The sequence below is a fragment of the Zootoca vivipara genome, chromosome 14 (genome assembly GCF_963506605.1).
Source record: "Zootoca vivipara chromosome 14, rZooViv1.1, whole genome shotgun sequence".
Classification (NCBI taxonomy): domain Eukaryota; kingdom Metazoa; phylum Chordata; class Lepidosauria; order Squamata; family Lacertidae; genus Zootoca; species Zootoca vivipara.
The window spans coordinates 28,440,221-28,453,463 of record NC_083289.1 but is presented as its reverse complement, the minus strand read 5'-3'; the positions used below and the strand labels follow the sequence as shown (position 1 = coordinate 28,453,463).

Here is a 13,243-nt window from a genome sequence, read left to right as displayed (position 1 = left end):
AGCTAGAAGCTTAGAGAGCTTTAGCATTCCCCAATGGAATTTTCAAGTGTTAAACCCATAGCAGTATACATGCAGACATTCTCCATTTCAGTCTGCAATTAAACAATTATACTCAACATTTAACTTGGTGATAAACTTCATTTCTTTGTTTCATTCAAGAACCTCTTCCTGGGAAACGTGCCAAAGCGCTTTAACAATCAAGGCATATTAAAAAACTATTTCAAACCCAGTACTGGTGCAGGCTGGAATAAGCATCCCCCATTGTTACTTTATGTTATTGTTTATTTATATGCCACTTTTTAGCCAGAAAGGCTCCCAAGAATTAGCAGATAGTGTACACACAAATGCAATAATGCATACACTAATAATGCAGAATTATACACATTCAAAACATTCCAACAGTATTACAAACCAAACACATTGGTGGTCCTACGAAAAAAGTTAAGACAAAAATACCTAAGCAGCATCTTCACTTTAAAAGGATCCCAGGCAAAGGGGTGGGGCAAGGCAGGTGGAAAAAGCTGAGCCCACTAGATCAGGCATAGGCAAACTCAGCCCTCCAGATGTTTTGGGACTACAACTCCCATCATCCCTGACCACTGGTCCTGTTAGCTAGGGATGATGGGAGTTGTAGTCCCAAAACATCTGGAGGGACGAGTTTGCCTATGCCTGCCCTAGATGGTCCTAGCAGCCTCTCCCCTGGAGCCCCTTCAGATGCTTGTTGCCAAGGGAGGCCTTCAAGAGAAATAGTGCGAAGGCAGTTCCAAAGCGAAGGGGCCACCGGACCAAGCTTTTCCTGTGTGCCCTGAAGCGGCCCAGCAAGCCTAACTTCTTCCAGACATCTATTCCCCCCCCCCAACCACAACATTATTTCCTCCCTCTCTCCGCTGGCCATCTTGCCCCTTGGAAGGGCCATATACCAGGGCTTGCCTGCCTGAGCCTAAAGTTCCTCCAGGAGGCAGAAGCAGTCAAGAAATCCCCTGCTGTTGAACCAGGCTGCAGCCTCTGCTGCACTGGCTTTTCCCGGCCTGGCATAGCGGGATCTTTTCACCGGGGACTGATGTCCACAACCTTACACCTTGCCTGAAGCTGCCTGCCATCCCCCACTGGCCTGGACTAACACTTGTATGTGGAGGCCGCCTGAAGCAGCCTCCCCATCCCTGTTGCCAGAGAAAAGGCGCAACACCTCCCTCCCTGGCATACACCCAAGGTCTTCTTTCTTCATCCTGAAAGACTCTCCTGCCTTGGGAGGATGCAAGAGGCGCATCCTGTTGGAACTGCTATGGATGAGCCATCAGAGGAAGTGTCTGGAGCAGAGGAGCTGAACACAGCTGGGCTCTGCTCTAGAAGAGAGGGGGGTGGATTTGCAAACTGGTATCCCTGCCAGGGCATCTGGGCTGCAGGCGTTTCAGGGGAAGCTAGTCACCCCATGGACCTATAGCTAACAAGGAAGAGTTGATTTAACAGGGCAGCCTGACACGGAACCTTGTGTGTGTGCTGCAAAAGCACAGGGTCCCTGCAGGACAAGAGGCCAGCCAGGCAGCTGCACTTGCCAGTTCAATGGTTGCAGCTGTGCAGCTTCAGCTGTCTGTCTGTGAGCCTTCCTTTCTTACTTCCCTGAGAGCCCCTTTGCCTGGCCACAACCCCTTTGGGCTACTTCTTTTCCACCTGACTGGGTGGAATTTAGACACATTTTAAAAAACACAGTGAAAATGCTTTTTTTAAAAAAAGTGTTTTGAAAAATATATTGAATCTGCCATAAGCTCACTATCGCCATCTAGTGTGAAATTTGTATAATGCACTTAAAACATTATATTTGCAGCTGTACAGCTGAGTCCTGAAGTCTTCACTGGTGCTCTTTCTCCCTTTCTAGGCTGCAAGGATGGCTCTGGATGTCTTCCTCCTCTCCCCAGGGAGACAACCTTCCTCTGTGGGCACGACCGGCCCAATATATTCAACTGCCCGCCTGTGGCAAAGAAGGAAAGATGGAACGCCCCCTCCCCAAATCCAATATACAGAAGACGAGTGGATTGGCAGCTGACTCTTAATTCAGCCCTCCACACCATACTTGACACAGCAGACCAGACCCAAGTTTCTGGACAGGTCACGCAGCAACAGGGGAATGGCTTGGAGGAGGGCTTTAGATGAAAATGTGGGGGCTGCTGCCCCACCCCAGCACCTGCCACCTGAGGCAATTGCCTCAGTTTGCTTAATGGTTGGGCCAGCTCTGTTTTGGGATCAGAAGAAGCACAGATGTCTCCTTACATGAGGTAGCAAAAATGTAGGGCAAAAACCAGGGCTCAGGCAGGTTTCAGGCACATGGCTCATGCTTGGGGACCCACAGGGTTAATGCCTTCATACCCCTCAAAATTGGTTTGACAATCTTAGAGACAATCTCCATAGCCTGCGAAACTTATCGCCAACATCTGCCTCAATAGAGAAGAGACCTCCCCCTGCCTGGTAAACAAACTGTTCTTTCTAATCAGCCCAGGGGCCAAGACGGAGCAAATTGCCACTGGAGCAGCTCCAGGAGAGGAAGAACCACAGAGTCCATCTGCAGCCACTTGCCATTGCTTTCTGGACTGCTTTTCTGCCTCCCACGAAATCTATCCAGAGAGAGAGACCCCCCCAAGGAGCTCTGGGTAAGAGTCACATTGGGTCTGGTCAAGGCACAGAGGAGGGCTGATATAATTTATATAATAGCTGTGATCAATGGGGCTCCCTTTCATGTAAGCGTCCATGAGATTTCAGCCTGGGTGGTATAAGAATTTCCACCCCCCTCCAAATTACTGGGAGTCCTTGGGTCCTTTTGAGGCTCTGTTACAGGGCTGGTAGAGATGCAATTATAACATATAGATATAATTACTGTATTTTTTCTGTGTATAAGACTAAGTTTTTTTACTTTAAAACAAAGTTAAAATCTGGGGGTGTCTTATAAATTTGGGGTCCCCAAAAGTAGGGGGCGTCTTATACATGGGGGAGTAATATACACCACAAAAGTAGGGGGAGTCTTATACATGGAAAAATATGGTATATCATATCAATTTTATAATATAGATAGATGTAGATATATAGCAAGTCTCCACAACTGAGATGGCTATAGCTGTTAAGGAATGTTCTATATAAGGTGGGGTGGGGGTGTTTCTGCATCCCCCCACGTTCACCACTATCCTGCGTATCACACAGCAACAACAGCCTTCAGTGGGAATAAAGCAGGTGAAAAAGCTCTTCTGAATCCATCCTGTCTCCCTCCCTGGGGCTTGGCATGCCATGTGCAGTATAAGCTTCCTGGCCCCATTGCCACAGAGAGACCTTAGTGCCTCGCCATCGGAAGTCACTTTCCATCTGCAGGGAGAGGAGCTGGCTTAGCAGTGGGTTGACCGGGCCCCTTCTGTCCTTCTGTTTTCTAGGAGTCATTATGGCCATGGGGGAAGGCTGTCAGACCACTTGCCTGTTGCAGGTGCTCCTCTTCCCTCTCTTTGCGGCTGAGGAAATACAGCAAACAGGTAGGTGGGGAGGGGAGCGGTTCTTGGCCACCAAATGGACCTACAGAGAATAGGATGTACGTCTGAGGACCTGTGACCAGAGCGGAGCTCAAAAGGCACCACAAGGTCTCTCAGGACATCTCCTGGTCTCAATGCGTGTGGATGTGTTAGGGTTTAACTTAAAAGTAGTTGGGGTGGGGGGCAGGGGTTCCATTTTGTCCAGAAAAGCACTGTTGAAAGAGGGGGCAGTGTCTTTAACTCTCCACCTGGCCATTTTCCAGATTAAAATGCTGCTGTTCACCCTATTGTGAACATATCCAGACCCATCTCTGGGCTTCTTTCCCGGCTTTGGCCCCTTTGAGGAAGTGGAAGGTCCCTAGGGTCTTTGCTGTTTTCTTTACAGAGTCCCCTTTCTACATTTGTTTAGATTTTTGATGTAATATTTGTATTCTGCCTTTCCAACCACACGTGTTGAGCTCAAAGCGACTCACAATAATCTCAGTAGCGTTAAGAAACAACGAACAATGCAATCACTGTATGGTCAAACCTCTGTTGTCGAACGTAATCCATTCTGGAAGCCAGTTCAACTTCCAAAATGAGGATCAAAGGGCGGTCAGCAAAGTCAATGGAGAAAAATGAAAATAAAAATAAAAAACCTCCCCAGGAGCTGTTTGGCTTCCGAAAATCATTCAAAACCGGATCAGTTACTTCCAAGTTTCAGCATTCGGGAGCCGAAACGTACGATAACAGAGGCATTCAGGAACCAAGGTTTGACTGTAATATCAAACACAGTAGCATACGACAAAACAAATTCATCAAGATGATTTAATAAAGTAATTCAAAATATCAGAAAGCGCTGCTGAGCACTAGCCCTGTACTAGATTACACCCTCTCTCTGAGAAGGGGCTTTTCCTTCATCCAGTGCAGTGGACAGGGCATGCTCAGAGACAGGTGAGAAGCAGGAGGTTGCAGAAGAACACACAAGTGCATAGCAGCTTGTCCACTGAAATCCCCAAATCAGGTCTCTCCTCCAGAAACCTCCCAGCAACCCAGAGGGGCAGATTGCTCCTTTCATCTTCTGCTCAAGGCAGGAATGCTTCTTAATGCCGGCTGCTTATGGGCTTCTTCCCTTTGGAGCATCTAGTTGGCCACTGTGAGAACCAGAGGCTGAACTAGATGAACCACTGGTTTCATCCAGCTGCAGGGCTCTCTTTGTGTTCTTATGCTCTTGTCCCCAAAGCATCTGCAACCTCTTCTTCCCAGTGCCTCCTAATGGCACATTTGGAATAAACGCAAGCCAAATTTCAGGAAGGAGGGCGGGAGTGGTGCTGGACTGATGAGGGTGCAGCTGGCGTCTAACGGTGCCCTGAACCCCTTCTCCCCTTTTCTCTGTCTCCTGGCAGGGCTCTCCAACAACAGTGTGCGATGTCTGAACAATTATGGGCTGCAGGGCCGCAGGGTAAATTGCACATGGCACCGCCGTGAGGAGATCCTGGGAGAGGGACCCTTCCACCTCAATTTCTCTGAGTAAGGGCAGGGACACCAAGCCCTGTTCCCTGCTGGGTGACTGGGAGCTGGCAGGAGCCAGGTTTCTTGCAGGGTGGTTCTGGGTTCCTGGGGAGTGTATCTCTCATGGTTGCAAGCTGTGGGGGGGAAAGGAGGTGCCTGCAGAGTCCAGGGGATGTTGGTGATTGATGGGTTTCAGGAGCCAGAGAGCAGACTTCCCAGGACTTTGGCAGGAGCACAAGGGGCAAAAAGCAACAGCCACAGCAGGGTATACCCTCTTGGGAGAAAATGCCCATGGTGCTAGGCACAACCACAGAGTCAAAGGCTGCTCTGCCCAATATCACGCCCATCCCAGCCCCCAGGGATCTGTTCGAGTCCCTTCCCTGGTGGGTAGACCCTTCCCACTCCTCCCAGATGGGCGAGTGGGCTCTCAACCACCTTTGCAAAATGGCCTCTTCACCCTCTCCACCTCTGGGCAATCCTTAATTTCTCCAAAGTGCACATTTAGATTTTCAGGTTGCCTGGAAACAAATCCCTGTCCCTCCCTCCTTTTGTCCCTTTTGGACACACAGTCAGGAAGTCCAGGTAAATGAGTGTTGTGATAGGAGTTACTCTCCATATGCTCAGAGGCATTCTCTCCTTCCTCTCATGGCGGCCGGCCACATTTCCCCAGCCTGGCCACATTCCCCCAGCCTGGCCACATTCCCCCCAGCCATGCTTCATGCCCAGCGGCCACCCCAAGGAAGGACCTTCTTCCCCCTCTCCTCTGTTTTGCAGCCTCCTCGGTCTCTACAGTGACCTCATCTGCCATCTCTCTGAGGAGGCCCTGGACCTGTTCAGCTGCTCTGTGAATAGTGAAGAGGGCGAGTTCACAGAGAACGATGAGTACAGCGTCTCCTTGTATGCCTCCTCCTCCTCCGGAAATGGACTCATAGTCTTTGCGATGTATGAGCCCAGGCTGCACAGTGAGTCTTCTTGCGTGTGGAGGGACTGACTCAAACTTCTCCAGGACGGGAGAGTGGCCATGGTTGGAGGCAAGGGTCCATGTGTACTCCAGCTGCTGGGGACACACTGTTTGCCCCCAGCCTTTTCCCTCCCCTCCACCTCTTTCTGAGCTTTTTCCAGCCCTGGACATCCTGGTGAGCCCTGCTGAGTTCTCCCTGAGCAGCAGCAGCTCCCTGGAGGATGTCCCAGGAGCGCGCGCACGCACACACACACAGTGTTGCTTTTGGGTGGGTGGGGTCTTCTTGGCTCTCGGCAGCACCTCCTCTCCGCTCTCCATCTCTTTCCAGTCAAATGTGAGCCACCGTTTGACCTGCAGAGCAACATGAGTTCCAGCAAGTGTTGGATGCAGTGGAGGAGGCCAGAGGCCTATGAAGACATTTTTCTGGACGACTGGCAATGGGAACTGGCATTCAAGACCACAGAAGTACCCTGGGAGGTAAGAGGCCACTGAAATGGGCTGAGAGCGGAAGGTGTATCACCACCTCTTCCCTTCTCAAGGATCACGGTGCCCTGGAGGATAGGAGACATGAGGGGTCTTGGCTGACACACAGCACAGAGACGTCCAGTCAAGGTTTGCACACTGACGTGGATGGCAAATGGCTGAGCAGCAGTGATATCTACAACTGAGAAAATGGGGTTGGGTGAAAGCACAAGCAAACGTTGAGTCTGAACAAGCTGTTAGCGGCACAAGGCAAGGTCTCCACCCGGAAGCCCCCATCTCCTTCTGGTATTTGCTATGGCTTACAGGGCCTGCTCAACTGAATTTTGTCTAATGGAAACATTGCTTGTGCTCCGATCCTTCACAGCAGGCACAGAACAAGGTCTGGGTCAACAAAGAAACATGGGTGGAAATTGAGGGCTTCGAGTTCGAGTCTGGCATAGAGTATGTGGCAAGAATTCGCTGCAAAACTCCAGATGTGAATATGCACTACAGAAGCCAGTGGAGTCCGTGGAGTGCCACCACCAAGTGGAAAGTTCCCCCAGGTCTGGTACAAAGCTGTGCTGCATTTGATGTGCCACACACCCAGGTCCACACACACAAAAATTCCACTTCTCTTGCTTGCACTCATTTGTGTTATAGGTTTTGTTTTCTTATGCTCAAAGGCAAGTTACAACTCACAAAACAAAGTACCAACAAAGGCCCCCCCCCCGCATTAAAAAAAACACAGGGTCACGTCTCTTGGGGGGAAAGGTCGTCTTTGGTGTTCCTCGGAACTAGCCACGTAAGCTTCTTAAGGGACAGGTTTTTAAAATCTGCCTTTCTAGGCAAGACACAGACTCTCTGCGGCTACCAGTTTCATCCCCCAAAGATTTATTTAGTATTTTACTGGAGCTGAATATATCCCACACACCACACAGGCTGCATAAGCTCTTGGTGAAATGCGTGTCTGCTTGTTTGCCGTTCCAAAGTGAAACCCACAAAAAGGCAATTGTGCTCATTCCTTCGGTCACCAGCTCCTTTTTTTGGCAAACCGAGGGCAATCCTCCACTATACTGATGTGCTGATGATTCCATCCACAGGCAACGAGCGGCAGCAGCATTGGGAATCCCACCTCCTGAAGCATGTGTTCAACCCGCTCTTTCTCTGCCTGGGCATCCTACTGTTCCTGCTCCTGGTACTCACAATCTTCTGGAGGTATATCACTCACTCATTCATTCATTTCACCTGGAGATGTTGCATACAGGCAGCCAGGAGGGCCCAGGCACCAGTATTTGTGTTTTGCTCATCACATGAGGTCAGAGAAGGAGTTGGGGTCTCTGGCCCAGGGCTTTGCTACCCTGAGTTGCACTCCCTCGCACCCACACAATGTGCCTAGTGCATGCACAAGCGCAGAAAACAGAGACACAGGAAAGGGAGGCTTTTGTGGTTCCCACAGCAGGAAAGGAGTGCCTGTCACATAAAAGGCACACAGACTGCAGTATATCTATCTCCTTCTGCCCTGCCCTGAAGTGGGAACTGGCTCTCAGATTGGGTATGGCTGATGCTCAGCCTTTTGTGTGCATGGAGGTACTTCCTTCAGTTGTGTGAACACCAGCCCTTCGAGGGCGTTTGCATACAACCAGACCACTCTCCAGCTCCAAATTGGCCCAGCAGGTGGGCAGGAGGTTGCCTGTGCTTTCTCTTTTCCTCACTGGGGTTGACATGCACCAAGGAGGTGGAATAGGGGCGCTCAATGCTTCTGCAGGAGGAGGAGGAGGCAATTATTTGTACACCACCAGCACCCAGGGAGGATGGACTGTGGGAGGCTGGAGGAAGAGAAGGGGTGTTTTCCCATGGGCTGCGCTTCTCTCTTTCCACAGATCCAAGGGCCATTGCAGCGCAAACATCCCCAGCCCAGCAGCTTATTTCCAGCCCCTTTATCTCTCACACAGTGGGGATTTCAAGGTAACAACCATGATCTCGGGAGCAGCCACATAGAACCTGATGATGGCTGAGTACCAAGCTGGGGAGGGCGGGGTGTAATTCTCAGGCTGCCATGGAGAAGTGGGCCTCCCATCCTTTCAGAAGAGAAGAGGGTTTCAGCTACAGAGATGGCTTTCTGGGCAAGGTTTTGGTATTGCCGCCTGGGAGTCTTCCTGGTCCCTCTCTGGTAGTGGTGGGGAGATGTGGGTGTCAGGCTGGCAGCTTTGTGGCCTAGGCAGGACCTGGCCGCCTCACTTGGAGGCAGGTTGTAAACAACAACAACAACAACAACATTTGTACCCCACCCATCTGACTGGGTTGCCCCAGCCAATCTGAGTAGCTTCCAGCATATATAAAAACATTAAACATTAAAAACTTCCCTATGCAGGGCTGCCTTCTAAAGGTTGTATAGTTACTTTTCTCCTTGACATCTGATGGGAGGGTGTTCCACAGGGTGGAGGCCACTACTGAGAAAGCCTTTCCTAGTTCCCTATAACCTCGCTTCTTGCAGTGAGGGAACCGCCCAAGGCCCTCAGCGCTAGATTTCAGTGTCTAGGCTGAACAATGGGAGTGGAGACACTCCTTCGGGTATAGAGGGCCAAGGCCGCTTAGAGCTTTAAAGGTCAGCACCAACACTTTGAATTTTGTTTGGAAACGTACTGGGAGCCAATGTAGGTATTTCAGGACCAGTGCGTATGGTCCCAGCGGTCGCTCCCAGTCACCAGTCTAGCTGCTGCATTCTGCATTAGTTGTAGTTTCCGAAATGTAGTTTTGGAAATCTGAAGCAGCACGTAAATCATGTAAATAAAAGAAACTAATCTCAACCAACCAGGTTCTCCAGGTATCTAGGGATGAACATACACACACATCCTGCAAGTAGCAGGTAGCCCGAGAGGTGCACACTGACTCCAGCAGTAGCCGAGGGGGTAGCGGGATCATTCTCATGCTGGCTTCCGGCATGGAAAGCCATTCCAGGTGGGGAACCTGAGGCTATTTTCTGCTCTCTTCCAGCGCTGGGTTGGCCTGGCAGAAAAGAGCGGTGGCAACGAGGACAAGGAGATGCCCTGGGGCCACAGCAAGGGGGGCGAGGAGGAGAATGCCCCCCCAGCAGGCATTTCCCGGCTTTCCTTCTGCCAGCCCCCGCCAGAGGCTGAGGCCCTGTCCAAAGAGAGCAGTTGCCCGCCGCCTGAGGTGCCAGACTATCAATATATGGCCAGCAAACAGAGAGGCCTCGGGGGAGACCTGAAGCAGCCGCAGCCTGAAGCAGAGGCACCCCTTCCCTCTGGGGAAGCAGAGCAGGAGGGCTCTTCTTCTTTGCCATGCGAGTGGGGCTTCACCTTCCAAAAGCAGGGCCCACTGGAGACGGAGACACCCGCCCTTCTCCTCCTCTTTGGCAGCAATGATTACTGCTCCTTGGGAGGTGGCCACAGCCAGCCAGGCTCCAGGCCTGCTGCTGAGCAGCTGCTGCAGAGCATCTCAGCGTGGGGCCCGGGCCAGGCTGCAAAGGACTCCCCCCAGGCTGTTCTGGGCCCCACTGGCCATGTCTGACCCCCACCCACAGATCAAGGCGAGCCCTGTTGCCCTGACCATGGCTGGGCTGATGTCTCGATGGATGGATATTTCCCCAGTGGGGCTGGACAAGAAGACTGTCAGTGTGACTTGATGGCTGGGAAGGGGGCATCCCTGGAAGGAAGGAGGCAAGGGGAACATTTGGGAGCTGTGTTGCAGTGGGAGAGTCAGAGCTGACAGTTGGAGCATGTGCAGCCGGGTTGGCAGGGGGTAGTGCCTGCTTCTTTCCAGTGAGTTCTGCTTGCAACTGCAATAAAGTCACACTCAGAACAGAGGCCCTTTGCGTTCTCTGCTCCCTGTCCCCCACCAGAACCCTGCAGTGCTTCTGCTGCTACTGCCACCCCTTGGGAAAGGTGATGGGGTAGTGGATCACAGGCCCAGCCTTCCTGGGCATCTGAAGCTGCTGGGCCTGTTAGCTGCCACCCACAACACAAGGCAAGAAGATCAAGGAGCTAGGGAGGGTCGAGCTGTATCCTTGAAACAGCTCTCGGTGCAGTTTCTTGTATTGCGGGGTGTGTGTGTGTGTTAATATCTGCAAATCCCCCAGAGAATTCAAGCATCCATCAGATTCCATTGGCCTCTGAAGGCTGTCCATCTCGAGTTCCTCCAGCACTGCAGCATGCAGTAGCTGCCTTCTGCCCAAACCTCACCAGGGAATGTTCTGTCGGTGATGATGGATTCACAATAAGCCCCCACCCCACACTCCGCTTACAGCGTGTGAAGCCCACCCCCAGCCATATGTGCTGGCCCAGTGATGTGCTGAGACAGCTTCGTGGTTATCATATGGGCCATGAAGTCCTAGGCTGGCCCATCTGAGACAGCCTCAGCATGGACATTGAAGCCGCCCAAACTGCCATGAAGGGATTCTCCAATACCACACTCAAGACTACCTCCGTCAGCTCGGCTCCATTCCCATGGAGGTCAGAGGAAAAACACTCACCCCACCCCACCCCACCCCCACCGAATTGCTATTGATCTGGTATGAGGAACTGGCTAGTCTTGGCCATGTCTTTCCCAGGTGGGAGGGGTTTCACAACAGGTACTACCGGTATCAGCCTAAATTAGATTGTGTTGCCTCCAGTGTGAGAGTGGCCAACTGCTGGGGCTGTTTATCTTCCATGACTGCTGCCAGGAAGGATGTTTTATTATCTGTGCGGTGCAGCAGCAGTGGCAGCAGCAACACACATCTCTGCAGACCTCTTCCATGCTGCTGTGAGGGAGGGCAGCAATCAGTAGATCAGCGCTGAAAGCACCCCCAGGTGCAATGATAATATTGCCTCAGGCAAATGCAAGCAGCATCATGCAAGTCTTTTGCTGGAGGTTGGGGGAGGGGGAGAGAGCCGACCAGCCTTTGGCAACTGTGCTTCCTTTCTCTTAGACCTTCTTCATCCAGCTCAATAACTCTTCCCAAGTTGGGGAGCAAGGATAGTAGGAGGGTAAGATACTGAGAGATTTCTAACCCAATGAACGCCAAACACCTTCTCCTCACCTTAGCTCAGCACCTGGCAGCCTTGAGCAGATGCCTGCCTCACTCAACCCCATCCCTTCCTGGCATGTGATACAGCCACAGATGCTAATCAGTGCCAATCAGAGCTCTACTCAGAAGCTCCGATCTGCTCTGCTCAGCATTTTCAAGAAAGATATGTTCAAATCACATGCAAAGATCTAAGCTGGTTAATTGTTTTGAAAGTACAGCCCAGGCTATCTCATGAGTGCAGACATCCGTAGACTAGAGCCTCATACCCTCTGGGGTCAGAAAACCAAAAGGCAGAAAAGGCCAGAAAAACCAGTTAGATGTTCTCCTGCCATGAGAAGATGGCTGAGTTGAGAGTTGAATCAATGACTTCCAGGTTCACACCCGTAGGACCTGTGTTCTATCTCTAGCTCAGGCATCCCCAGACTGCAGCCCTCCAGATGTTTTGGCCTGCAACTCCCATGATCCCTAGCTAACAGGACCAGTGGTCGGGGAAGACGGGAATTGTAGTCCAAAACATCTGGAGGGCTGAAGTTTGGGGGTGCCTGCACTGGACCCTCAGCTATAGTGAAATATGACCATCTTTCAGCCCTGTACCACCCTACAACATCTATACTCTTTCACTGCATGGACGATGCCCACAGAGAACGGGGTGGCATAGTTTCAGGACAGGATGTGTGTGGGCAGGGGGAGAGGATCAGGCATTCACATCCAAGGAGAAAGGAAATGGCTGGCTATCATTGTTATCAAACTTTATTTCCTGGGGAAGGAGTGCCCCCTTCCCTCAAGTTACTAATGTACCAGAGACTGAATGTTTTCTAGATCTTCACTTTAGCTTGGAGTCTGGCACAGGGGCTGTGTTTGTGGCTTTGACAATGATGCCCACTAAGAAATCCAACTAGAGAACCTCTTGAATCCACTTTGGACATCCCATCCCCTTCAAAGTGCCCTAGTGAACTTCTTTTTGAATGTGGGATGACTATTCATTGAAGTTAGAAATGCATCCAGTAAGCAGCCTGTACAAAAGGCGACATCTGCTGGTAGTACATTCTTGAAATTACAGAAGTTTAAAGGAAGTAACTGTTTGTGTCTGGTTCCTGCCTGCCTCCATACCCATTACAGTATACAGTATGGCCTTTTAATGCTGGAGAGCAGAGAAAGAAGCTGAGGAGAAAGAAGTGGCTCTCAACCCAAACCTATTCCATGTGCTCTCCTATTGGATCACTGCTGGCATGGCCAGTGGGTGTATGCTTCTGAATAGCACCAGCTGCTAGAAACTGCAGGTGGGCTGGTACACCAGGGTCCTGCTTGAGAACTTTGCTTTGGGGCATCCGATTGGCTTTTGTGAACACAGCAGACTGGACTAGATGGATCATATATCTAATCTGAAAGCCAGGCTCTTCTCTTCAGAGTTCCCCCTCCAGTACAGGAGAAAGGGTATTTTCAGGAGTGCCCCTCCCAAGGATACCCACTTGGCACTATGACATCCACAAATCATAGTACCCCTCGCTGGAGAAGCTCGGATAGATAAAAATCCTAACACAGACTACCAGAAAAGGCAATCAGATAAGGCATTATCAGATAGCCTGGCAGACAGGAAAAACAACAACATTCAAATTTGTTGTAGACCGCCTTTTCTGTGATGTAGGTATGATGTATCTGGGTGGTGGTCTTGGGCTACACCCCTTCTGTGATCTATGTATGTATGAGGTTTCTGGGGGTGGTCTTGGACTCCAGGGTGGGCAATTTATATAAGGGCAGGCACACCTTTGTTCTGGGTCCTTCTTTCTCCTGCCTGTT

General features: G+C 50.9%; 1 protein-coding gene across 1 annotated transcript; it reads left to right on the top strand.

Annotated features, from left to right (window-relative positions):
* Nucleotides 1–5,911: 5,911 nt before the first annotated feature.
* LOC118093019 (interleukin-9 receptor) lies at nt 5,912–10,238 on the top strand. The gene is made up of 6 exons (XM_035131734.2): nt 5,912–5,956; nt 6,284–6,432; nt 6,803–6,980; nt 7,518–7,632; nt 8,298–8,382; nt 9,412–10,238. Exons 1-6 carry the CDS (start codon nt 5,935–5,937, stop codon nt 9,946–9,948), a joined length of 1,086 nt encoding a protein of 361 aa, XP_034987625.1. The 5' UTR covers nt 5,912–5,934; the 3' UTR covers nt 9,949–10,238.
* Nucleotides 10,239–13,243: the final 3,005 nt, after the last annotated feature.